This window comes from Tamandua tetradactyla, chromosome 2 (assembly GCF_023851605.1).
Source record: "Tamandua tetradactyla isolate mTamTet1 chromosome 2, mTamTet1.pri, whole genome shotgun sequence".
NCBI classification, from domain to species: Eukaryota; Metazoa; Chordata; class Mammalia; order Pilosa; family Myrmecophagidae; genus Tamandua; species Tamandua tetradactyla.
In genome coordinates, this window is record NC_135328.1 from 193,543,588 (window position 1) to 193,565,728 (window position 22,141).

At 51.0% G+C, this 22,141-nt stretch overlaps 2 protein-coding genes and 3 long non-coding RNA genes across 8 annotated transcripts in view; 4 read left to right on the plus strand and 1 right to left on the minus strand.

The window, feature by feature from the left end:
- The first annotated feature begins 43 nt into the window (after positions 1-43).
- On the plus strand, positions 44-2,359 carry LOC143674579 (uncharacterized). Its single transcript, XR_013171116.1, has 3 exons — positions 44-324; positions 1,831-1,890; positions 1,996-2,359. It is a non-coding gene; the product is annotated as an uncharacterized LOC143674579 (long non-coding RNA).
- A 1,287-nt stretch (positions 2,360-3,646) lies between these two features.
- Positions 3,647-6,326, plus strand: LOC143663912 (uncharacterized). The gene is made up of 3 exons (XR_013166225.1): positions 3,647-3,927; positions 4,909-5,052; positions 6,091-6,326. It is a non-coding gene; the product is annotated as an uncharacterized LOC143663912 (long non-coding RNA).
- A 5,152-nt stretch (positions 6,327-11,478) lies between these two features.
- MARCKSL1 (MARCKS like 1) lies at positions 11,479-13,870 on the plus strand. Its single transcript, XM_077150475.1, has 2 exons — positions 11,479-11,785; positions 12,589-13,870. Exons 1-2 carry the CDS (start codon positions 11,699-11,701, stop codon positions 13,099-13,101), a joined length of 600 nt encoding a protein of 199 aa, XP_077006590.1. The 5' UTR covers positions 11,479-11,698; the 3' UTR covers positions 13,102-13,870.
- HDAC1 (histone deacetylase 1) overlaps positions 13,731-22,141 on the minus strand; it is a 62,714-nt gene continuing 54,303 nt past the window's right edge. For all 3 annotated transcript variants that reach the window (XM_077150474.1, XM_077150471.1, XM_077150473.1), the window contains 10 exons: positions 21,190-21,328; positions 20,591-20,732; positions 18,041-18,133; positions 16,797-16,905; positions 16,574-16,714; positions 16,080-16,188; positions 15,867-15,997; positions 15,430-15,582; positions 14,891-14,939; positions 13,731-14,625 (listed from right to left, as the gene is read on the minus strand). In XM_077150474.1, coding sequence (XP_077006589.1) covers positions 14,598-14,625; positions 14,891-14,939; positions 15,430-15,582; positions 15,867-15,997; positions 16,080-16,188; positions 16,574-16,714; positions 16,797-16,905; positions 18,041-18,133; positions 20,591-20,732; positions 21,190-21,328 — 1,094 coding nt within the window. In that variant the 3' untranslated portion in view covers positions 13,731-14,597. The remainder of the gene's footprint in view (positions 14,626-14,890; positions 14,940-15,429; positions 15,583-15,866; positions 15,998-16,079; positions 16,189-16,573; positions 16,715-16,796; positions 16,906-18,040; positions 18,134-20,590; positions 20,733-21,189; positions 21,329-22,141) is intronic.
- Positions 14,548-21,559, plus strand: LOC143674580 (uncharacterized). Of its 2 annotated transcripts, XR_013171118.1 has the most exons (4): positions 14,548-15,141; positions 15,770-16,336; positions 16,836-16,972; positions 20,831-21,559. It is a non-coding gene; the product is annotated as an uncharacterized LOC143674580 (long non-coding RNA). The 2 variants fall into 2 exon arrangements; XR_013171117.1 differs by having other exon boundaries at positions 14,548-16,336.

A 22,141-nucleotide genomic window follows, 5' to 3' on the forward strand; every position in this document is an offset into this window, starting at 1 on the left:
CAGGGTGCTGGGGCGGGGCCTATTGCGGAGGGGCGGGGCCTGATGGAAGGGGCGGATCCTCGGGGCGGAGGACCGGCCGGAGAGGCTGAGCCTGCGGAGGGGGCAGAGCCGGGTGGGAAGCGCGGGGCCTAAAAGCGAGCGAGCGCTGAGGGAAGGGGCGGGGCTAGGCGGAGCGCGCTAGCCTGGAGGGAGGGGGAACTTTGTCCCCATCCTGTCGGCCCAATTTTCCTTTCGGCCAGATGGAAGCACCGGTGGCAGAATATTAACTACCAGTTCCTGGGCAAGGGGAAGAAACACCTACTCCCTCTGCGCCCGTGAGAGCCGGTAAGGGGCGGGGCCAGAAGAGGGCGCGACTCCCTCGGGGGGCGGGGCCATAAGAGGAGGCGGCTTTCGTGGGGCGGGGTCAGGAGAGGGCGCGGTTTGGGGCGGGGATTCAAGGGGTGAAACCTCCAGTGGGCGGGGCCTTTCCGAGAGGTGGGAAAGGGTGAGGCTGGATGCGCGGCGGGCGCACCTGCTAGGCTCGGGGTCCCGCACCGCTGAGCCGCAGTGAGTATCTGCAGGTCATTCATTCCCTTCCCTCTTGGGCCACCACAAACAGATTTTTTAAAAGATTGACGGATTGGACTCTATTAAAACTTCTCTTCATCAAAAGACACCTAAAAAAGTAAAAAAGATGAGTCCTAAACAGGGCTCCTCAAACATATCAGTCCCAGCACAGGGAAGAAGGCGGGGACGAAGATAGGTCGCGTCCTCGGGGTGGAAGACCCGAAGGAAGGCTGGGGGCGGGCTTGAAGGGTGGGGTCCCGGCGGTGGTCCTGTGTGCTTGGGTGTTCTTCACGTCTTTGGCCATCTCTGATTATCCGTATCCACCTTTGTGCATCGCTCTACCTCTGGTCTCTGTGTTCATTTATTTATTCAGCAAATATTTAACAAGGGGCTGTTTCACTTGTTGGCACCAGGCTTCTGAACTCACTGGATTCTCATTGGTGAAACAGTCAAGGGCGCTGCCCTTATGAAGCCTCCATTCTGGCTTGGGAGACTTAGAATAAAAAGGAGTGAGAGAGAAACTGGACTGTGTTCAGGAAGGACCGTGCTGAGCAGGGACTTTGGGTTGTTCACAGTTATCTCTCCAGTGCCTAGAAAAGTGCCTGGCATGTAGCTGGAGATAAGTAAACATTGAATGAATGCAGGGAGCTCAGGAGGTCTTCTGGAAGGAGGAAACTCTTACATGTTGGCTTCAAGAGTGACGGCACAGCCATTCCTAGACACTGGGGAGGGGGCTCCTGTGGAGGGAACAGGATATGCCAAGCTCATGACCTCCTGCCTCTGGCTCTCTATCCTGGAGTCTTTCTGTTGCTCCATCTCAATTCCTGCTTGCTGTGTCTGTGATCTTGGGAGCCCTGGGATGAGTTTAAACAGGGGCCCTTCAGGGTCTCTGGAAGTGAGGTCACTGATAAGATGGCCAGCTCTGGCCTGACCCACCCATTTTGGCCTTTTCTCTGGAAGCAACCCCTGCCCCCAGCGGCATCAGTCCCATCACCTCTGGCTCCTTCCCAGGGCAGCATCCTGCAGCCCGGAAGGAAGTCCTTCATCCTGTCTAACCATAGTCCCTGCTGAGGCAACCCCAGCCCTTTCCTCTCATTCTGTCTTGGGGACAGAGGGAAAGAGTTGGACTGGCATGGTGGCAGCAGGTCCCTCTTGTATAGAGTCTGGTAAAGACCTGACATAGTGGGGAAGGCAAACCCCAAAGGGGCAGAGATAATCACTCATCTTAGGAGGCTCTTTCCATGTCCATTGTATCATTTAATACTTCAGTACCTCATTTTCCAGAAACAGAAACTGAGGAAGACACAGAGAAGAAAGCAGTGGCAGAACTGGAATCAGAACCAGGTCTCTCAATAAAATATAATAATTGACACTTAACATGTGTTTACTCTCTGCCAGGTACTGTACTAATCCTTTGCAGACATTTTCTTTTTTTAATCCTCATCATAGGGTACCACCATTTTTCCGAATATCCTCAGAAAAAGAAATAGAGGCTCAGTAGCCTTAAAAGACTTGTCCAAGGACACCCAGCCAGTTCAAGGCAGGGCTGGATTTGAGCCAGGTGGTCTGGCATGCTCGATTACCCTCCCTGTGCCTCAGACTCTGGGGAAGTGCCACGGATATCTCCTTTCTAGGGATTTGGGCAGACAGGCTTTGGGTTTGTCCCATGGTGATCTGGAAGCAAACTGTGCAAGAAAACAGCCTGGGAGCACTGCATGATCCAGTGTCCCCTTTCTGGGGATGAAGATTATCCACTTTTGCTCTCTGTTTTGGGGTCTGCTCCTCCTTCCCCAAATAAAGCAGTTCTGTCTCACTCTGGTTCTCTCCACTTTGGGGAATGACGATCTCAGTTCTCCCATTCAACACACTGAGTTAGGTTGAGCCCAGAGGGCTGGGAGGACATCTTGGTGCATCTCCCTGACCCTTCCACTGCACCCCTTCCCACCCATGAACAACCCCCTGTTTCTGGGATAAGACTGGATGAACCAGACCAGGTTCCTCTTCTTCACACTCGCTCAATGCCGTAGAAAGAGAAAGGCAGGCACATTCACCAACTCAGTGAAGTGTCACAGGCGGGTGACATTAGTCTGGGATACAGTGGATCCCTGGGGTATCAGGAAAACTCTAGGAGGGGCCCTTGAACTGAGTCTTGACAGGTGGGCAGGCACTGGATAGGCACACATGGGAAGGAGTATTCCAGGGAGAAGGTGCAGCGCAGAGAAAGCGTTGGAGGTTTACAGGCTGAATTTGCCATTTCACAGAGGGACCTGTGAGACTGGCAGCCAGGGTAGGCTCTGCTGAAAACAAGGCAGGCTAGGGCAGGAGCTTCAAAGGCTTTGAAGGCTGGAAGAATGAGTTGGATATTCAGGAGGAAGTAGGGGGGCATGGAAAGGTTTAAAGCGGGGGGAAGGACATGTTTCAACTCTGCATTTTAAAGATCCTTGTTAAAATAGAAACTCTCATTTCTGGATGCAGAAATCATGGCAAGTATTGATGAGCTGGAAAGGATGTGTGTAGCTAGGTGATGTTAAGGAAGGACAAGGACAGGTCTTGGGTACCAGTTGAAGTAGGGGTGGGAAAGAGAGCAGTGAGGGCTGACACCCAGGGAGCAGTTCCCAGAGTGGAGTCCTGGTGCTGAGAGCTGCACCACAGCAGAGCCAGGCCCCATCTGGCATTCCCAGGCCTGGAGCCCTGCTGGGGGCCTCAGAGTTTTCTCTGGTGGGCAACAAGTAATACTTGATCCTCGACTAGGTCCAAGGCTTCAGGGCACCTGTCCCTGTGCACTCTCTCCCAGGTCCTGTTATCCAGGACTGAGCCCAGGAGTGGGTCCTGGCAGGTGCTTATGGCTAGAGGAAGGAGCCTTTGGGCTCTGCATTGACTCAACCACTTCGTGGTCAACAGCACACATGCACACACCCTGGCCAGGTCTGCTTAAGACGCAGCCCCTGCCCTTGCAGGACTCACAGATACATAAACAGGTGACTACCAGGAATATCCAGGCCCAGCTCCTCACCCCAGCTCCCCACTGCCCATGTCTCAGGAGCAGCAGACTCCTAGAGCCTTCCCCTCCCTCCACATCAAACCATTCCTGGTGCTCTCTGCTCCTTGAATGACTCTGGACTTCATTTCCTCTTGCCCTGTCCTTTGCCCTCCCCTAGTTCAGGCCACATGCCTTGTGTCTAAACCAGTCCAATTGACTATTCCCTGGGTTTCTTGCCTCCAGCTTCATCCCCTCCAATCTCTGTCCACTTATGCCTTTTTTTGTCTTGTAGGTCCCTGTGAGACAGCAGGGGCGATCTCCAGAGGCAGCTGGAATTCTGGAGAGAGGTCTGGGCTGGAGATAGAGATTTCTGAGTAATCAGTATATAGATTCTCTCACAGGTACACATGAGAAGAGAGAGAAAAGCAAGGGAGTTCATCTCTCTCTCTCTCTCTCTCTCTCTCTCTCTCTCTCTCCCCCCCCCCCCCAATACCTCAGGAATGCCCCCTGCTCTGGCTCGCCTCCTTTCTCACTGACCATCAACTGAATCGCCCTACTGGTCCCTTTTCTGGGAAAACTTTCCTCTCTCTTTTCTTGAGCTACTCCTTCTCTCCAGTTGATCCCATCCAGTCCTGTGAAGTCCAAGCTCATCTATCCATTAAACCTGCCAGCCTGGTGTTTCCACTTGAACTTTTTTTTGGAGGGCATGGGCAGGCACTGGGAATCGAACCCGGGTCTCCGGTATAGCAGCAAGAATTCTTCCATTGAGCTACCGTCGCACCGCCCTCCACTTGGACTTTAATAGGCATATCAGACTTAAAACCCAGGGCTGCATTTTTTAATGCTAGCACTGAGAACAGTACCTAGCTCAATATGGCGGTGTTGGCTGACTCACCCCTTCTACCTTGGTTCAGGCCCCATCCACTCTCGCCTGCATTACAGCAATAACCCTGTCTTGTTTCCCTGATACCTAGCAGGGAAGGAAGGCAATCCGGGCTGAGGGGGCTGCCTGCACAGAGGTGGGAAGGAGGGCACCCCAGAGTGTGTCATGGGGATCAGATCGGGAAGACAAAATGCAAAGTGCAGGCTTTGTCTTGAGAGTAGTGGGAAGCCACTGAATGGTGTAAAGCCGAGGGGAGTTTGTGTATATGTATATATATAAATATCTTTATATCTGTCTATATCTGTATCAACTATATATCTATATCTATATCTATATCTACATATCTGTATCTGTGTCTGTATCTATCTATCTATATATGAAGCAGGGTAAGGAGGCTAGGGAAGCCCTCTCTATGTACTCTTTACTTTATAGAGAGTGATTTTTTTAAATTAACATTTTAAAATTTACATTTCTTTTGTTCCTTCATTCATTCCTTCAGTCATTCATTCCATCAGTCAGCAAATATTTATCAAACACCCTCAATTGGAAAGTGAGCCCAAGTCAATGGAGAACAGCTGGAGGGGGTGGACTAGTGGCAGACACCAGTGAGGAGGCTGATGAAGGGGCACAGGCCCAGACCCAGGTGAGAGGGGCAGTGGTCTTGGAGGTAGAGAAAGGGGACTGATGGGCTGAGGTGGGTGGCATGACAGGTGGAGGTCAAGTCCCTGGCTTGGGTGACTGCATAGTTACAGAGCAGAGCCCTCAACCCAGAACTACGGGATGTGCAGTGAAGAGAGCATCTTCCTCGCTGGAAGCTGGAGAGCTCTGCAGGCAGTGATTTGATCTGGGTTTCAAAACAAAGAACAGGAGTTCAGCAAGTAGAAAAGTAGGGAGAGGCATGGGGAACAGCATGTTCAAAGGCCCTGAGGTGGGAAGAAGCTCAGCACTGCGAGGACTGAAAAGTCAGTGGAGTTGAAGCCCAGTAGATCAAGAAGAGAAGGAAGGAAAAGAAGGCTGGGGCTCCATCTTTTTCCCAAAGCACAACCTAGGGCAGGCAGTAAGGGAGCAGAATTTGAGGAGATGCTGGGGGGAGAGGGGCGCAGACAGATGAAGGTGCGTGTGTTGGAGGGGGGCTTCTCTCCGGGGTGTCTCTCTTGGGGAAGTCATTAAGGGGATTCCCAGGTGGATACGTCTGGGAGTGCAAGAAGAGAAGGAGAGAGTCCTTTGGTGGTGGGGGGGGGGGGGGGGCAGGCAATTTCCTTTACCATTTAAGGAACTGGTTGAAAGCAAATAAATTTCCCCCTGAGCAATTCTGCATCTTTAAATCAGCCCAGTCAGTCCCTCCCTCCACCATCTGCCTCAGAGAAAGAGAGGTGGTGTTTCCCAGGGGTGGCAGGGCCACAGGGTTATCTCAGGACAGCCCTAGACTCCCACCGCCCCTCCCTGCGGCAGGAAGAGAAGGGAAGGGAAGGGAACCGGCACACTGTTGAGCACCAAGTTTGCGTCCAGCCCTTGTCCTAGCATTTTACAGAACAGTAACTAGGCACATTTGTTGAACGCATCCAGTGTGTTCTGTGCCTCACCTGGGTGCTCAGTTTTAAGTGCTTTACCTGATTCCACTAACTCATTTATGGCACAACAACAGTACAAAATGGGTACTATTATCATTCTCATTCTACAGATGAGGCCCAGAGAGGAGCGAAGCCCACCTAGTTAGGGTGTGCTGGAGCCAGCTCTTCACTGCTACAAGTGCCTTGCCTGGGCCTGGCTGTCGCCCACTGAACCCTTGAAACAGCCTGCAGTGGCTACCACCACCCGCATTTTCAGAGGGATAGAGGGAAGCCCAGCGAGAAGGGACTCACCCAGGGTCATGAAGCCGAAAGGTGTCTGTGATTTGGACTGCAGTCATTTGGGGGAAGAGGCTGGATTTGGGCAGGGTCCTTGGAAGTGGATGATCAGGCTGGGGGTGGGTGGGGATAGGGCTCGGGGCTGAGGGGACTGGGAAGGAGTTTCACTTTCCGTTTTGAAGGGACTTTCCCTAAGTGGGGGATTTCTGTTGGAAAGTTGTAAGCAATCCACACTCCACTGGTTTGGTTACCCCTTCTCCTAAAGAGACCCAGGATCTGAAAAGAAATTGAAAGTTGGAAAGTGGGGGTGGTAGTGGAGGCAGGCTCAGGGCAGCCCAGATAAACTGGGTTGAATTTCTGTGACCTCAGCAAGCCTGGAGGAGGTAAACAGGCACTGGGATCACGTGCCTCTTTGGTATTGGGAAGACTGAGTCCCAGAGAGACAGTTGTGTTAGATCGTTGGCTGGGCCTGGCCCAGTTTTTGAGACGCCCCCCCCCCCCCCCCCCGCCATCATGCAGCCACACACATGAGCCAGGGGAAGGAGGGAAAAGGAGAAATAAAAGGTCTGGGCAGTTTAGAACTTTCAGAATCCCTGTCCTTGTGATTTGGTGATGGGTTGGATTGTTTGGGTTCTAGAAAAGGGCCCCTGAAGTGCCCCAGTGTCCACACTGGGGTCCGAGAACCCCAGTGGACAGGGAAGCAATAGACCTGGGTCCTCTTGCTGACCAAACCAGATCCTGGGGTGCTCAGGCCCAGGTGAAGCAGCCGTGTTTCTGGGGAGTCAAACACACCCCTGGGAGTCCCAGCCCTGCGGCTGCCTTGCCTCTCTGCCAACATCCTGACCGCTGCCCCCAAGCCCAAAGCGTCACCACCCTTTCTGGATGTCTCTACCTGGACCTAGTATACCATGCTCCCCAGAGCTCCTGAAAAACACTTTCTGCTCATCCTTGACCTACTCCTCTAACCCTGCTTACTGAAACACTCCGCCTCACTTCAGTTTTCTCCTCTGTAAATAGGAAGAATGATGGTACACATCTCCCCAGGGCCTGAGGTGATATATGCAAAGCAGGTGGTACAGGGCTTGGCATACAGTTAGGACCTAATCAATGCTAGCAGCTATGATTCTTGTTTTTGTTGGTCATTCCTGCCTTTTCATAACTCTAGCCAGTGGTTAAGGATCTCCATAGTTCTGTACTCTGGAGTTTTCCTCCCTGCTTCTCTGCTGCCTTCTTCTTGGGGCTCCTTCCTGGGGCCCTCTCCTGCCACCTGACCCACCAGTGGCAATGTTCCCCACTGCTTGGGGTACTTCAAGAATGACCTATGTCCTGCTTGGCTCCATTACCCTATTACTGTCAGCGACCAGAGACTCAGATTTCCTGGGGTCAGTCCCTTCTGACGGGTCAGTCAAATCTTCTGTCCATTGTCCCTATAAAGTCAAGACTTTGAGCCCTGGCCTTTGGCTAGGAAACATCACTGTCGTGTGTGTATGCTGAAGCATACAGACTTCAGGCTGCCTCCTGGATGTTCTCCCAAATATTCCTTGAGTACCTCAAATGCAACAAGGCTAGATTCAGCAATTCCCTCCCAAGTTCTTTTGTCCTCTGATGTCACTGTCTCAATCAGCAGATCCACCTCGCCAGCTGTCACCAGAAACAGAAACATAGGCAGCAGCATGATTCCTCTCTCCTCACCCTGTCCCTGGGCACAGCCAGTTACCGAATCCTGGGAACCCCAAATCCTGGGGATCCTGTCTCCTGAACTTTTCTCCCAACTTGGCCTTTCCCTTCTTCCACACCCTCACACAGACCATTCGCTGTACCCACCTGCTCTAAGCTCTTCCCCTATCCCCTGGCCCCCACACAGGTGCCTCCTCCATGCAGCTCACAGACCCCTCATCTGAAAGGTGTCTGGCCCTTTCCTCTCCCTCTAAGGCATGGCCTGTCTCTTCCCCTGGACTGGGAAACCCCTGAGGACAGGGGCCATGTGTGACTCACCTCTTACCCTTTACTACATGTGTACAGAAGAAGGAACTCCAGGAAGTTTTTTTTGAGTGTGAATCATGGAACCCCATGATTCACTATATGGGATGAGTAAACTGAGGCTGAAAAGGAGAAAAGACAGGCTCAAGGTCACAGGGCAGGTAGAGGTAGACCTGGGGCTCCCACTCAGGTCTCCAGGCCCAGTAGATGCTGCCCAGGAGGTGGGGGCCCTGGAGTGAGGCACCAGGCTGTGGCAAGTCACTGTTCCTTGGCTCAGCCTGGCATTCTAGGGCCTCCATCAGGACCTAGCCATTCTCTGATATCTCTTCCCATCTCTTTCTTTGCATGTGCTGGAAGGCCCATCCCTTCAACTCTGATTAGATATTGCCCAGTCACACCTCAGTCAGCATCTAATCTGATCCCTGCCACAGGGCCCCACTCAGAGTTCTCAAGATGCCCTCCCTAACCTCCTTTATGGGCTAGTGTTCTCTTCTCCCTTCTTCCTGCCTTCAGCCCTTCATGTCTTTCCTGAGGCCCCAGGCTTCCAGACAGGGAAATTCATTTCCTGTGCCCATGGTTTACTCAGTGGGGGCTGGGAGCTCCTCGGCCAGGGCTAGGCTCTGAGGCCTCACAAGGAGAACTGAGACAGATGGGGAGTGGGTATGAACATGGGGTTCCTGGTCCCTGCAGCTTCCCCTCCCTGCTCCAGGGTCACCCCTCCTTCCAAGTCCTTTCCCTACTGCTCAGCCCTGGCAAAGGCTCATGTCTCTTAGGTTCTGACCATCCCAGCCTTACTGACCCTGAGGCACCCAAGGGGCCACTCATACAAGCCCAAGGTAGCCACTCTTTCTCACACACACTCACAGATAGATATTCTCTTACACCACCCCACACTCTCCATCACCCATCAGCTGTAGTCACAACACCAGTTCCAAGGACAGACAAGCACACACCCAGAAAGTCACAGAGAATCATCAAGAGTCACCACGGCTCGCTCTCACCCTTTAAATACTCAGAGCCAAACAAAGACACAGACTCACACAACCACAAAACATATACACCTGTCCACACACATGCACACACAGCCACAAAGTCTCAAACACAGATAGATATAGAGCAATACACAATCACACACAGAGAGAAACAGACACACACAGTCGCACACAGGCCCCTGGAGACGCAGAACAATGAGCACATTGTCTGGGTTGGCAGCAGCTGGGGAAGAAGGAGCCCCAGTGTGGACGAGGAGGTTGTAGAGGCTGCTGTGCTGCCCCCTGCCCCTCCCCACATCCCAAACCTCTACCCTCTCCCAGAAGAGCGAGATTCTACTGGAACCTGGGTTTGCTGAGGGACTGGGCTTTCAGGCACACTCTCCGCAGCACCCTTGGATGTCTCGGGAGATGCAGAGGCTCCCTGTGACTGTGACTTCACTGGGGATCTGGGAACTCAGGGTCATTCAGCCCTAATGCTCCTCTCTCCTCCTGGGCATCATCCAGGGGATTTGCCTTTGATCCCTGGAGGGCAGTGCGTGGAAGTCAGGAGCCTTGGAATCTTAACCCCACCAGGACTCATAAACCCTCATCTGACCCCAACCCCTCCAGGACTCACGAACCCTCATCTGAGCCTGGCCAGTCGGTGCGGGCAGTGCCTGGCAGCATTGTGGGTTCTCTATTGTGGGTGAGACAGAGATGCAGGTCACGACATCCATCCTTAGGAGCAGCAGGTGGAGGTCACTGCCTGCTGACAAGCTGCAGTGGGGCACGGTGCCCCTCCCTGTCCCAGAGATAGCTCTCCTTGGCCCCCCTCTAATCAGGCAGCCCCAGATCTCAACCAGGGATTCTTCCAGGAGTTTCTTTACAGCCCCCAGCCTCTCCAAACCCTTTCTTACCCTTTCTTACGCTCAATTATTGGTATCTGCTTGTATCTTTCCCTTTCTGAGCCTCGGTGTCCCAGTCTGTAAAATGGAAAGGAGGGGGCCAGTAAAGCTGAGAATACTCTGCAGTCTCAGAGTGGGCATGGGGATAGAAGGTGTAGGAGTGAGTGCAGAATGTAGAAGTCAACCTAGCCCTTCCCTGCCCTCTGTGGGGAGGTTTCTGATTTCTCAGGCCCTGGGGTGGGTCCACACTTCAGAGCTTCAGGCATCCAAGAGGCCTTACCCGTGGGAGGGAGGGCAGGAGCTGGTTGCTGAGCTGGCCAGGATACAGCCTTGCTTTTGCAACACTTTGCTTCCTCCAGCCCCCATCCTCTTCCTCCTGAGGGTTGAGAGCAGGCAACGGAAACGCACATCCGGGGCCAGGACTTGGAGTTCCCACTGACCTGCCCAGGTCTGGGGAAGCGGAAGTGGCAGGAACCAGAGCTGGTTAGACTCCAGCCACCTCCACTGCCCTGCTCCCTCACTCTCAGTCAGAACAGGAGGCTGGGCTGGGCTGGGCAGCCCTGGGGGGCTATCCTCAAGTGGACATCCCTCCTCTTCAGGAATTGGAGGGTTTTGAGGTTAATTGGGTGTCTTGCTGGGATTTCTCTGCCTGAATGGGGAGCCCTGGCCTGGAAGAACAGATGTGGGTGGGTGGGGGGTGGGGTAGGGAGTGGGGTTGGGAGGTCACCAGACTCAAGCCAGACAAGCTGTCCACCTCTCTGAGCCCCAGGCTCCTCAGCTTTCACATAAGAATGGGGGTGCCCTTCAAGTCATAGGACTGCCAGAGTCGGGACACTGGAATGGAGTCAGGCTGAGGGCAGGAGCTGCTGCAGTGAGGGGGCTGTCGGACCTTGGCAAGACTGGACCTTGGCAAGACTGGCCACCGTGGGGCTGAGGAGAGGGGTACAGGGTGAGATCCATCTGTCTGACAGAGGGTGGGGGGTGCGCAGAAGCGGCAGAAGGCCTTGGAGTTTCTAGAGCATAACTCAGGACCAGCCGTCTGGTCTGACGAGTCTGGGCATGGAGCTCTTCGACGAGTTCAAGGGGGAGAATGACAGATGCTGGGGCGCCCACCCTGAGAGGTGGGGGATGGGAAAGATAATCATTCTCCCTTTTCCTTTAGAATTCTGGCCCCCGAGCAGCTCTCTGAAGGACCTGGCTCTCTCCTCCCCAATCCGGACCCATCTGCCCCTGGTTGTCGGAACCAGACTTTCTGGGTCGCCCACAGCTCAAGTGGGGCCCGCGACCTGACCCCGCCTCCACCCTCGATTGGGCGCTCATTTAAATGCCCGGCCCCGCCCCCGAGCACCGGGCACTTATATACGAGGCTCGGCGGGCGGCGGGTGGCATTCCGGCGCGAAGCGGAGCGGCGTCAGTCGCTTTTAGTGGGTCCGGCGCGGATCGGGGGTGCAGCTCGACCTCCCCCCTGACACCCCTCCCCCTCAGACGCGAGCCCCACCCCTCCGCCGACCCGGCCGACCTCGCCGAACTATCCCCTGTGGCGCGAGCCCGGGGCGGCTCCGGGCGCCCCCCAGCAGACCCCCAGTATGGGTAGCCAGAGCTCCAAGGCTCCCCGGGGCGACGTGAACGCCGAGGAGACAGCAGGCGCTTCCCCAGCCAAGGCCAACGGACAGGTGGGTGCGCTCAACACAGCCGGACCCGGCCCCCTCCTCTCGCACCTCGCCCCCTCTAGGCCCCTGGGCAGAGCTACGCGCTTTGTCCGGCCCGGGACACGCGGCGCCCCCTCCCCCGCCGGGTCTCTTTGTTCTCGGCGCCGCAGCCCCCGCGGGCGAAGCAAGGGGAGGGGCGGGAAGGGGGCGCCGACCGGGCCCGGCCGCCTTCTTTGTTCGCGGCCCCGGCCCCAGGCGCTGTCCCCCAGCCGCCCCAAGTGCCGCGCGGGGAACAAAGGCGCTGATGGGCCGCGCCACTGGGGCGCCTAGGGGCAGCGGGGCCGGTGCCTGGTGAAGAGCGCACCCCACCCCACCCACAGATACGACCTCGATGGCTCACGGTTTATTTTTAAGAGGAAGTCGATGTGGGGAGAGCCTGGGGTGGGTGGGGGGCCTTTGGCACAAAGCAGGAGCCTGGGAGAACAGGCCGTCCAGGTGCAGAGAAACAGCGCCCCGTGGCGGCTTCCCGCCCAATATCGCCTGGCACTGCTTGCCTGCCCGCGGAGGATCGCAGTCGGGAGCGGTTCCGCGTGGAATAGAAATTGCGCCCGGGGCGGGGGGTTGTGGGGCCCCCGGACCCCAGCGCCTCCTGCCAGCTGCGGCCTCTGGGAGCCCAGCGCGCCCGTGAGGGGCAAGAGGATGATGTTTGATGGAATGCCAGGTGTTGGTTGGGTGAGGCCAAAGCCAGGCTTTCGGGTGCTGTAGCATCGAGTCTGAGAGGAGGGGGAAAGAATCCCGCCCTCATTGCTGTCTCCTCTGCCCTGCAGGAGAACGGCCACGTGAAAAGCAATGGAGACCTATCCCCTAAGGGTGAAGGGGAGTCGCCCCCCGTGAACGGAACATATGAGGCAGCCGGGGCCACAGGCGATGCCATCGAGCCAGCACCCCCCAGCCAGGCCGCTGAGGCCAAGGGGGAGTCCCCCCCCAAGGAGACCCCCAAGAAAAAGAAGAAATTCTCTTTCAAGAAGCCTTTCAAATTGGGCGGCCTGTCCTTCAAGAGAAATCGGAAGGAGGGTGGGGGTGATTCCTCTGCCTCCTCACCCACAGAGGAAGAGCAGGAGCAGGGGGAGATGGGTGTCTGCAGCGACGAAGGCACTGCCCAGGAAGGGAAGGCTGTTGTTACCCCCGAGAGCCAGGAGCCCCAGGCCAAGGGGGCAGAGGCTAGTGCTGACTCCAAGGGAGGAGACACAGAAGAAGAGGCAGGGCCCCAGGCTGCAGAGGCATCCACTCCCTCGGGGCCAGAGAGTGGCCCTACACCTGCCAGCAAGCAGAATGAGTAGCTGGGTGGGGGCAGGTGGGTGATCTCTAAGCTACAAAAACTGTGCTGTCCTTGTGAGGTCACTGCCTGGACCTGGTGCCCTGGCTGCCTTCCTGTGCCCAGAAAGGAAGGGGCTGTTGCCCCCTCCCAACCACGTTCCCCCTCCTCCTCCTCTCCCTCCTGTGGATTCTCCCATCATCCATCTGGTCTTCCTCTGGAGGCCAACTGAAGATGGTCCCTTGCAGTTTCCCAAGTTAGGTTAGTGATGTGAAATGCTCCTGCCCCTGGCCCTACCTCCTCTCCTGGTCCCACCCCTGCAGAAAGCAGTCGCTGGTTTTCTTCCCTGATTCATTTCCAAGTAGGTTTTGTTTACCCCGCTCCCTAGATCCCTGAGCCAGAAGTGGGGTGCTTGCACTCCCGAACCCTAAGTGTCCAGCCTTTCCCCTTGTTGAGTTTTTAGTCTCTTGTGCTGTGCCTAGTGGCCCCTGGGCTGGGGAGGACACTGCCTGTCTGGGTTTTTATAAATGTCTTACTCAAGATCAAACCTCCAGCTTGTGAATCAACTGTGTCTCTTTTTTGACTTGGTAAGCAAGTTTTAGGCTTTGGGTGGGAGGGGAGGTCTGTAATGTGAAACAACTACTTGTTGTCTTATTTTTTTTTCCCTCTGCCTTGTAAATAACTTTTAATGGCCAAGCTCCAGATTTGTATTTTTTTTTTCTAACTGCTAAAACCATTCTCTTCCATCTGGTTTTACTGTAACATTTGGAAAAGGAATAAATGTTCTCCCTTTAGTGGTGCTTTTTAATGAGTGGTCTTCTGGGGACAGGGTAAAAAGACTGGTGAAAAAGACCCTCATGACACCAAAGGGCAGGGAAGCAGAGTCTGAATCAACCCAGGGACACTGGCAGGAAACAGCTCAAGGAAGGTCTAGAAATGTAGCATTTTATTATAAAGATTCTCACAAAAATGAAAATAGTATCTGAAAAAGGAAACTCAACCTCCACCTGCAGAACTGGGAGAGAGCAGAACAGGCAAGCAGTATAAGTTTCTTGGCTCACTTGGAGCTGGGCTGCAATGGTAGAAAGGTATGAGAAAGGAACCAATCTAAAAATGGCTGATGTTACCTTAAGGAGCCTGAAAAGAATAAGGGATCCCCAAAGGCCCAGCCACCCCTTCTAGAATAATAAGGGGCACCTTTCCAAAGCTAGGAAGCAAGCACTTTGCACTTCAGGATTTTATTCTGTGCTTAAGGCACTTTCCACCCAGACCTGGCATCCTCTGTGGTTCAAAATTAAAGAGCTGGGGCAGGAGGGGTGGAGGGATGGCAAGACAGCTTCTAGAAGAGTTTACTCAGCAGAGCTGCCCTGGGCTCAGGGTCCTGGTGTCTGTCCAATCCCTAGGGATATTAATATTTAATATATTTTTATATAAATACACAGAAATAGAAAATATAAACTCTGGAGGGTTGGGGGAGAAGGGTGGGAGAACTTGGCAAGAAGCCAGAACTGAAAGGTCTGCTCATGACAATTTGACCTCTTCCTTGACCCTGTGGAGAGAGCAGAGACTGGTATGAGATACCCAACCAAAAGGCTTTGAGGCAAAGTGTGGGTCCAATGACTTAGGATCCTGGCTTCCCAGGTGATTGCTGGAGCTGGGGCTTCCTAGCTCTGCCTAGAACTGCAGTGACAGATTGGTCCCTGAAAGAGGCCTTTGTAAGCTGGACCAGCTGTCCCTGTGCCTCCTCTCACAGTGGTGGGACAAAGGGACTGGTGCTCCAATGTCAGGGAGATGACAGACAGTTCCTTCCTCACCCTTTGGTTTCAGGCTTCTCCTCCATGGTTTTCTCTTCTTCTGTGATTTCTAGAACACAAGAATACAGGGATAGCCAAGGAAGCCCCTCTGGAAAGACATGGAGTCTCAATATCCTTGAACTCCCTCCCCAACTCTACTGCCCGCTGGCTGGCCCTACAAAAGAGAAAAGCCCATCCCAGGTCTTCCCAGTAAGCCCTGTTGTGAAGAAACAGGTTGGACCGGTTTTCCAGCATGCTAGAGCCTGAACCTGGTGGGTGGAGGGTGCCCCTTGGGAAACTCAGGGTAAAGTACTGGGAAAAGGCTTGGGTGGTATGTGAGAGCCATGTTCCTGACCATGGGGAGTCCAGGCCCTGGAGATGAAGAGTTGAGTTTCCTTCTTTTATGGGCCTTGCCACTTGTGGGAGCTCCTGAACAGCCCAAGGAAGGAGCTGAGGAAGGGCCCCACAGAGGCTGGCAGGGCCAGAGTAGCTCCCTCCTTCCTGTGCCCTACACAGATTCATCCTCCAGGGCCAGGGCTCAAGGCTCAAACCCAACCCACCTTTCTTCTCTTCTGGGTCTTTCTCTTTTTCATCCTCTGTTTTGATTCTCTTGGTTTTTTTGAAGTTGGAAGAGTTCTTGCGGCTGCCCTCACCCTCCTCATCAGAGTCAGAGAACTCTTCCTCACAGGCAATTCGTTTGTCAGAGGAACAAACTGCAGGTAGTAGAAGGATATGAGTGAAAGAGTAGAAGGTTCTTTATCTCAGGGTCTATGCCCATAATTTCCCTACTCATCCTCCAAGGAACATCAAAAAAAGGGTACCAACAGGAGGGAAGGGTACTTGGACTTCCGAACCTGTTCCTATAAGTATTGGACATGAGGAATTTGGGGTTCTCTGCAGGCAGGTATCCTGGGGGAATATGGAATCAGGAGCAATGAAGGGAAGTCAGAGCTGCCTACAAGGCGGGAAGGTACATGTCCCTGGGTCTGGGTCTTACTTGAAATGCGCTTGTCAGGGTCCTCTTCATCCTCATCAGCGCTCTCCTCCGGGATGGCATCCTCAGGAATTGCCTGCATTTGGACCCCAGGTGCATGGGGTAGCATTCGCAGGTTCTCAAATAGTCGCTGTCTGGTCAATGGAAGAGGAGGTGGTCAGGGACAAACCAGACCATGGAATGTTCAATCAAGGGGTGGCTGGGGGGTACACTCACTTGATCTTCTCTAAGTACTCATTAGTGTTCTGGTTGGTCATATTGGAAGGACTGATGTGAAGTTTGAAATCTGGTCCAAAGTATTCAAAGTAGTCGTTGTATGGAAGCTCTGATTGGGGCAGGGGAGAAAAAAGTCAAGAGACCTGGTGAATCCTCCACCATGGGATCCTGACCAGACATCTGTAGGTTTCTTTGGACCTGTCTTCCCATCTACCCAATGCACAGACTGCCTCCAGGAAGAATGCAGAGAGACGTGGGTGAGTATGGGATTTTGATCTTTTTTAAGCACGAATAACTGTCCAGACAAGAAGAGGAAGGAGGGGGTCAGATCAAAATGGACTAGGGAGGAACTGATGGTTGTGGTCTGTCAATTACAAGATAGGTGTGAGAATCAATGATAGTATCAGAAGAGGAGAGGTCATATGACCAATGGGGAAGCTTGAGGGCATATGAAATCCAGCTCTGCCCAAACCAACCTGGCCTGGGGCTATTACCATTTGGGATCTCTGTGTCCAAGGCCACAGCTGTTTCATATGTCCAGCACCGGGCAACATTACGAATGGTGTAACCACCTCCTCCCAGCATCAGCATAGGCAGGTTGAAGCTCTTCACAAATTCCACACACTTGGCATGCCCTTTGGTGAGGGAGAAGGGGTGTTGGGTTTCAGGAGCACCTGGCAGGACTCTGCCGCCCATTCCTGTGGTACCTGGTCTTACCTTTGATGGTGAGATTGAAGCAACCTAACCTATCCCCAGACAGGGAGTCAGAGCCACACTGTAAGACGACTGCACTAGGCTGGAACATCTCCATTACTTTGGACATGACCTGAAAGGACACATCCTGGTCACCATCAGCCTCCAGAAAAGCTATGAGAGGTATAAGGGTGGAAAAGGTGGGTGCAGCACTTTCCTCTAGTCCTTATCACCCACTCTCCCTTATGCTGTTTGGTAGAAAAAAGGGAATACCTGGCTGGGATTCACACTTTGGATTTCAGTGTCCCAGTGTGAAAGGATCTCTAAGATCATTCTAGCTCTAATAACTCTGAACCTAGAATTGCATCCTGTCACCTCCCTAAATCCCTTCTTTCACCTCCCACACTCCAGTGTTACTTCCTCTAGGAAGCCTTTCTCACCTTTAGCTGCAACTACTCTACTCATTTAGTCATACAGATTTTGAGCATTAATTATGAGGAAGCAGTTCACTTTTGTGAACACAACTAGTTTCTAACTTTATTGAGGATAGAGACTATAACAGGCCTCTCTGACACCCTTACTGCTGGACACGTAATAGGCACTTACTTAGTGTTTGCTGAATGACTCTCTGACCTTATTAACCAATACTCTATTAATAGCTCCTCATGGCTTATAGGTGAAGATTTAACTCCTCAGCATGGCATTCAAGGCTCCCTTTGAAATTCTTACTCCCCCCAGTGTGTGGTAGTAATCTTCTACCACACATCCTTCAATACTCCTTCCACACATACTGGTCTACAAACAGCTACATATTGGTCTCTATACTTCTGCCTTTGCTAATGCTGTTCCCTCTGCCAATGCTAATCCTCCAGCCCCCACTACCTCTGTGAAATCATCTCTGATCACCCTCTCCTCCGTCCAGGCAGCAGTTTCTTTCTTCTCACTCCTCTCTCCAACTGATCACACACTGTTGGGGATGTGTTTGCCTTCCCCACAACAGACTGTGTGGTCTTCAAAGGCAAAGATCACGTCTTAGATATTCTTATATCCAGCAGAGAGTCTGGCTCCCAGAAGCCATCAACAAATATTTGGATGAATTTTGTTCCCCTAATTGACCACACAGCATGCAATCCAGGAATTAAAACACACCTCATTTCCCAACCAGCCTCTACAATGCGGAGAGATCCTTGAGTATGCTAGGGTGCTCTGCTTCCTTCCCCCTAGACTAGCACCCTGTTTGCAACCCAAGGGGTAGATAAATCACTTACCGGCTTGAAAATGGCCTCGTAGGACTCATCATCAATCCCATCCCGGAGCGGGTAGTTAACAGCATAATATTTGCCTTTGCCCGCGCCAATATCCTAATCAAGAGGGACATTAAAGTCAAACTGAAAGATGAAGCTAGGAGAAAGTCTGAGAATTGGGGTTGGAAAGCTAAGGAAAGAGGAAGTGGTTCTAAGAGAGATAAGCTGTGCCCATGAGGTACACCAGGGACAGAGCTATGGTACTTCAGTACCATTCCCCTCACCAGCAAGTCTAGCTCCTTTCAGATCTCTGGATATGCTGAGCCTAAACCCAGGCCAAGAGCTATTTATGGAGTCAGAGACTATAATAATCCTGCTCCATAGCATAAGATTTCTACCTTTGGATTAGGTTAGAGCTGCCTGGCCCTGGTCACAGAAATAACCCCCACCCCCAGCTACTATCCCTCTCCCTCTCCCCCTCCCCCTCATTATTCCCTCTCTAGGGAGGGGTGGAAGGGAAGCAGAAAGGGATGAAGAGTTCGTCCAACTAATTTCAAAACTGTAAGTGCTGCCTATAATTTGCCTAGTTAAAAAAAAAACAACACATTATATTCCCAGAAAAGTTGTTATAAACTCGATCTGATTCTCCCAAAGAAAGCATGTTTAAAAAGATAATTAAATTCATAGAGTCAGAAACCAGAATAGAGGTTACCAGGGGCCAAAATGGAAGTAGGGAATGGGGAGTTACTGCTTAGTTGGTAGACTGTCTGTTGGTAATGTATGGTAATGATTGTCGCACAACATCATGAATGTTATTAACACCACTGATTTGAATGTGGTTAAAAGTGGATATTTTAGGTTGTAAACACGCTACTAGAATACAATTAAAAAAAAAACCATAGAACTGTACACACAGTGAACCCTAATGTGAACTATGGACTATAGTTGATAGTATAATTCTAATAATATTCTTTCATCACTTTTAACAAAGGTACCTCACTAATGCAAAGTTAATAATAGGGGGTAGGTATATAGGAACTATATTTTCTATAAACTTACAGCTTCTCTAATAAATAAAATATGTTTAAAAACATTTTGGGGCGGGCCACGGTAGCTAAGCAGGCAGTTCTCACCTGCCATGCCAGAGACCTGGGTTCGATTCCCAGTGCCTGCCCATGCAAAAAAAAAAAAACAAACAAAAAACATTTTTAACTGATGATTAAGGAGAATTATATTTCTCAGTAGGGCCTAAATAACCAGCTTATTAGAGAAATGACAACACCATATTTAAATAACCAATTTAAGATCTATGTACATAATGCTTATTAAACATATATAACAACTCAAGGTAATCACAAAAATCATATTTTGTAATTTTTGTTTTATCATTTTAACCCTTGTTTTTATGGTGAAAAAAATGTATTAATAATAAACCTGGAAGTTTTCTTTGAGCGAATTCATCTCAAACCTCTTAGCAATATCGCCATATATATCAATGTATGTACCTGGTTGGCATGAGCTTAATAGAGTTTAAGATACAATTTTCTAATTCCTTATATTGTGGCTTTAAATGTCAAAAGTCTCAAAGTTTTAGTTCAATTGACAGATAAAACAGTGTATTATTATTATTATTATATTATCGTATGTAATAGCACAAAATCAAGTCTGAATATTAGTCACAAATATTATATGTAGTTTTATATTGGTGGACCTCACATAAAACAAGGTTTTAAAATGTTGTTCACAAGTTTTCAGAGATTTCAATGATCAGTTTTTTTTTTTTACAAATACCCACCTAAAAAAAACAAAAACTATAAACGTTCAGTTACCCTTAATGCTTGCCCTGGCAAATGAATTAGTGCCAGTTTTTCACCCAAAGGCTACTGGTACTGCAAAGCAGCTGGTTTCACTGTATTCATGCTAATGGAAGCAGACAAAACAGTTCAGTGAATTAGCTAATAAGGATTCTAATCCTGAAGTCCAGGGACCTCGAAAGAGAAGGTATCTGTTAACCCTTAAATATCAGATGGAAAATTTTGTATATTTTGCTGGGGAAAGAGTGCTTAGGCATCAGTCAGATGGCTGAAGGGAAAGGTGACCTACAAATATTAAGAACCTTGGATAAGGGCCACGGTGGCTCAGCAGGCAAGAATTGCCAGAGGACCCGGGTTTAATTCCTGGTGCCTGCCCATGTGAAAAAAAAAAAAAAGAACCTTGGATAAGGCCCATAAGGGTCCAAAATCTTAGCCCAAGAGAGAGAATGTGAAGCTTTTCTCCCAAAACTCAAGCCTAGGTCACATCTGAATAGTGTAATGCAACTCAGCTGTGGCAAAAGGGAAGTATGAGTCAGTAGACCTCTCTCTTCCCTCCCCCAATCTTTATGTCCCATTGTTCTCTTCCTCCAGAATAAGGGGGGATAGGGGGGAGGAGACCATAAAGTTACATGTGCCACAGTCTGAGGTACAATGTTCTGAATGTCAGAAGAGGCAGGAAGTGGTTTTTAGTGGCACGAAGTGGGAGAATTAGAACCGGCAGCTGAGGGTCAGCTGGTTGGCCCCTAACAGGAGTTCTCACCCGTAGATCCCCTGTTCCTGGGAAGTATTCTCCGTATTTATGAAAGGACACAGTCATGACCCGGTCTGTGGTATAGAACGCCTCTTCCACGCCATCGCCGTGGTGAATATCAATGTCAATATACAGCACCCTCTGATGATACCTAGGATTAGAAGGGGGTCAGGGGCCTGGGGGTTCTTTGGGGGTGGGACGCGCCAAGGGCGCCAGGTCCCAGCTTACCGGGCTGGCTGCCTCCCTCAGGTATCTCTAAGCACCAGAGACGTGGAAACTGGCTGAAGGAAGGTGGAAGAGCGGCCGGTGTCTCCAGAGGCCTGACCAAGCCGACCAAGTCCGATCTTCCTACTCTATAGCCAGGGTCAACTCCGGCCACACAGGGACACTCTGGAGGCAGGATCTGAGCAGCACCTGCCCCCTGATCTTGCTGTGAGCTCAGATCAAACCAAGACCCCGTCAAGGAGAAAATGGCCAGAGACACTCACCAAACATCCTAGCCAGCACACTGCTAGGAAAAGCAAACTAGGGAGGCAAGCCCAGGGGTAGAGGGAAGTGGGGACCTGGCCTAAGGTGCTCCTCCAAGAAACAAGGCCAGGCAGGCATACTTTAGCAGTTCCAGGATGGCCAAGACGATATCATTGACGTAACAGAAGCCAGATGCCTCAGACTTCTTTGCATGGTGCAGGCCCCCAGCCCAATTCACAGCGATGTCCGTCTGCTGCTTATTAAGTTTCACAGCACTTGCTAGGCATGGGAAGAAAGAACATAAGCCGGTTACCAAAGCACTCTTCCCCATCCCCCAAGAAGCCCAGGGAACCCAGTGAGAGGTAGGACCTGCTTATTCAACTGCTGTATTGTTACAAGCCAGACTTCTCCCTCCCACCCTATTCCAATATGGAATAAACATGATATTGGCTATTCAAAATATTGTTTTTCAAATTGAGGATACTAACCCATTTAGTAAGCCTGAAAACTGAATTAGTATATATATTTAATGAAATAGAGTAGAATAAAAATACCAGAGTAACATTAAAGGTAATAATTATTTTGTGACACTTTGGTGTGTGTATCCCAGATGGCGTGTGTAAATACATTTCTTACTGTGGCTCATGGTCAAAAAATTTTGAGAAAATACCAAAATCAGGTTGCCTCAAAGAACAGATAAGTCTAAGAAAAACTAAGAGAAATACACACCCATGTATGCCAACAGATTTGCAACAGTGTAACTTTAACACCAATAAAAATATGAAACACCCAAGTTTATCCAACAATGGGGGACTGATTACATTCACGGAAGTAGGTCTTAATGGAATTATTAAGTAGCCATTAGAAGTCATGCTATAAAAGAATACTATGGACAGAGAAGTTTTAAAGCTTTACTAAGTAAAATATTCAAATTCAGAACTATATATAAATCACATGAAACATTTTTGTAAAATATATTGTATATATCTTATGTCCATATATTAGCAATAAGAGTAGAAATACAATCACCAAAATACTAACTGGTTATCTACAGACATTATGATTGTGGGTAATTCTGATTTTTTTTCTCTG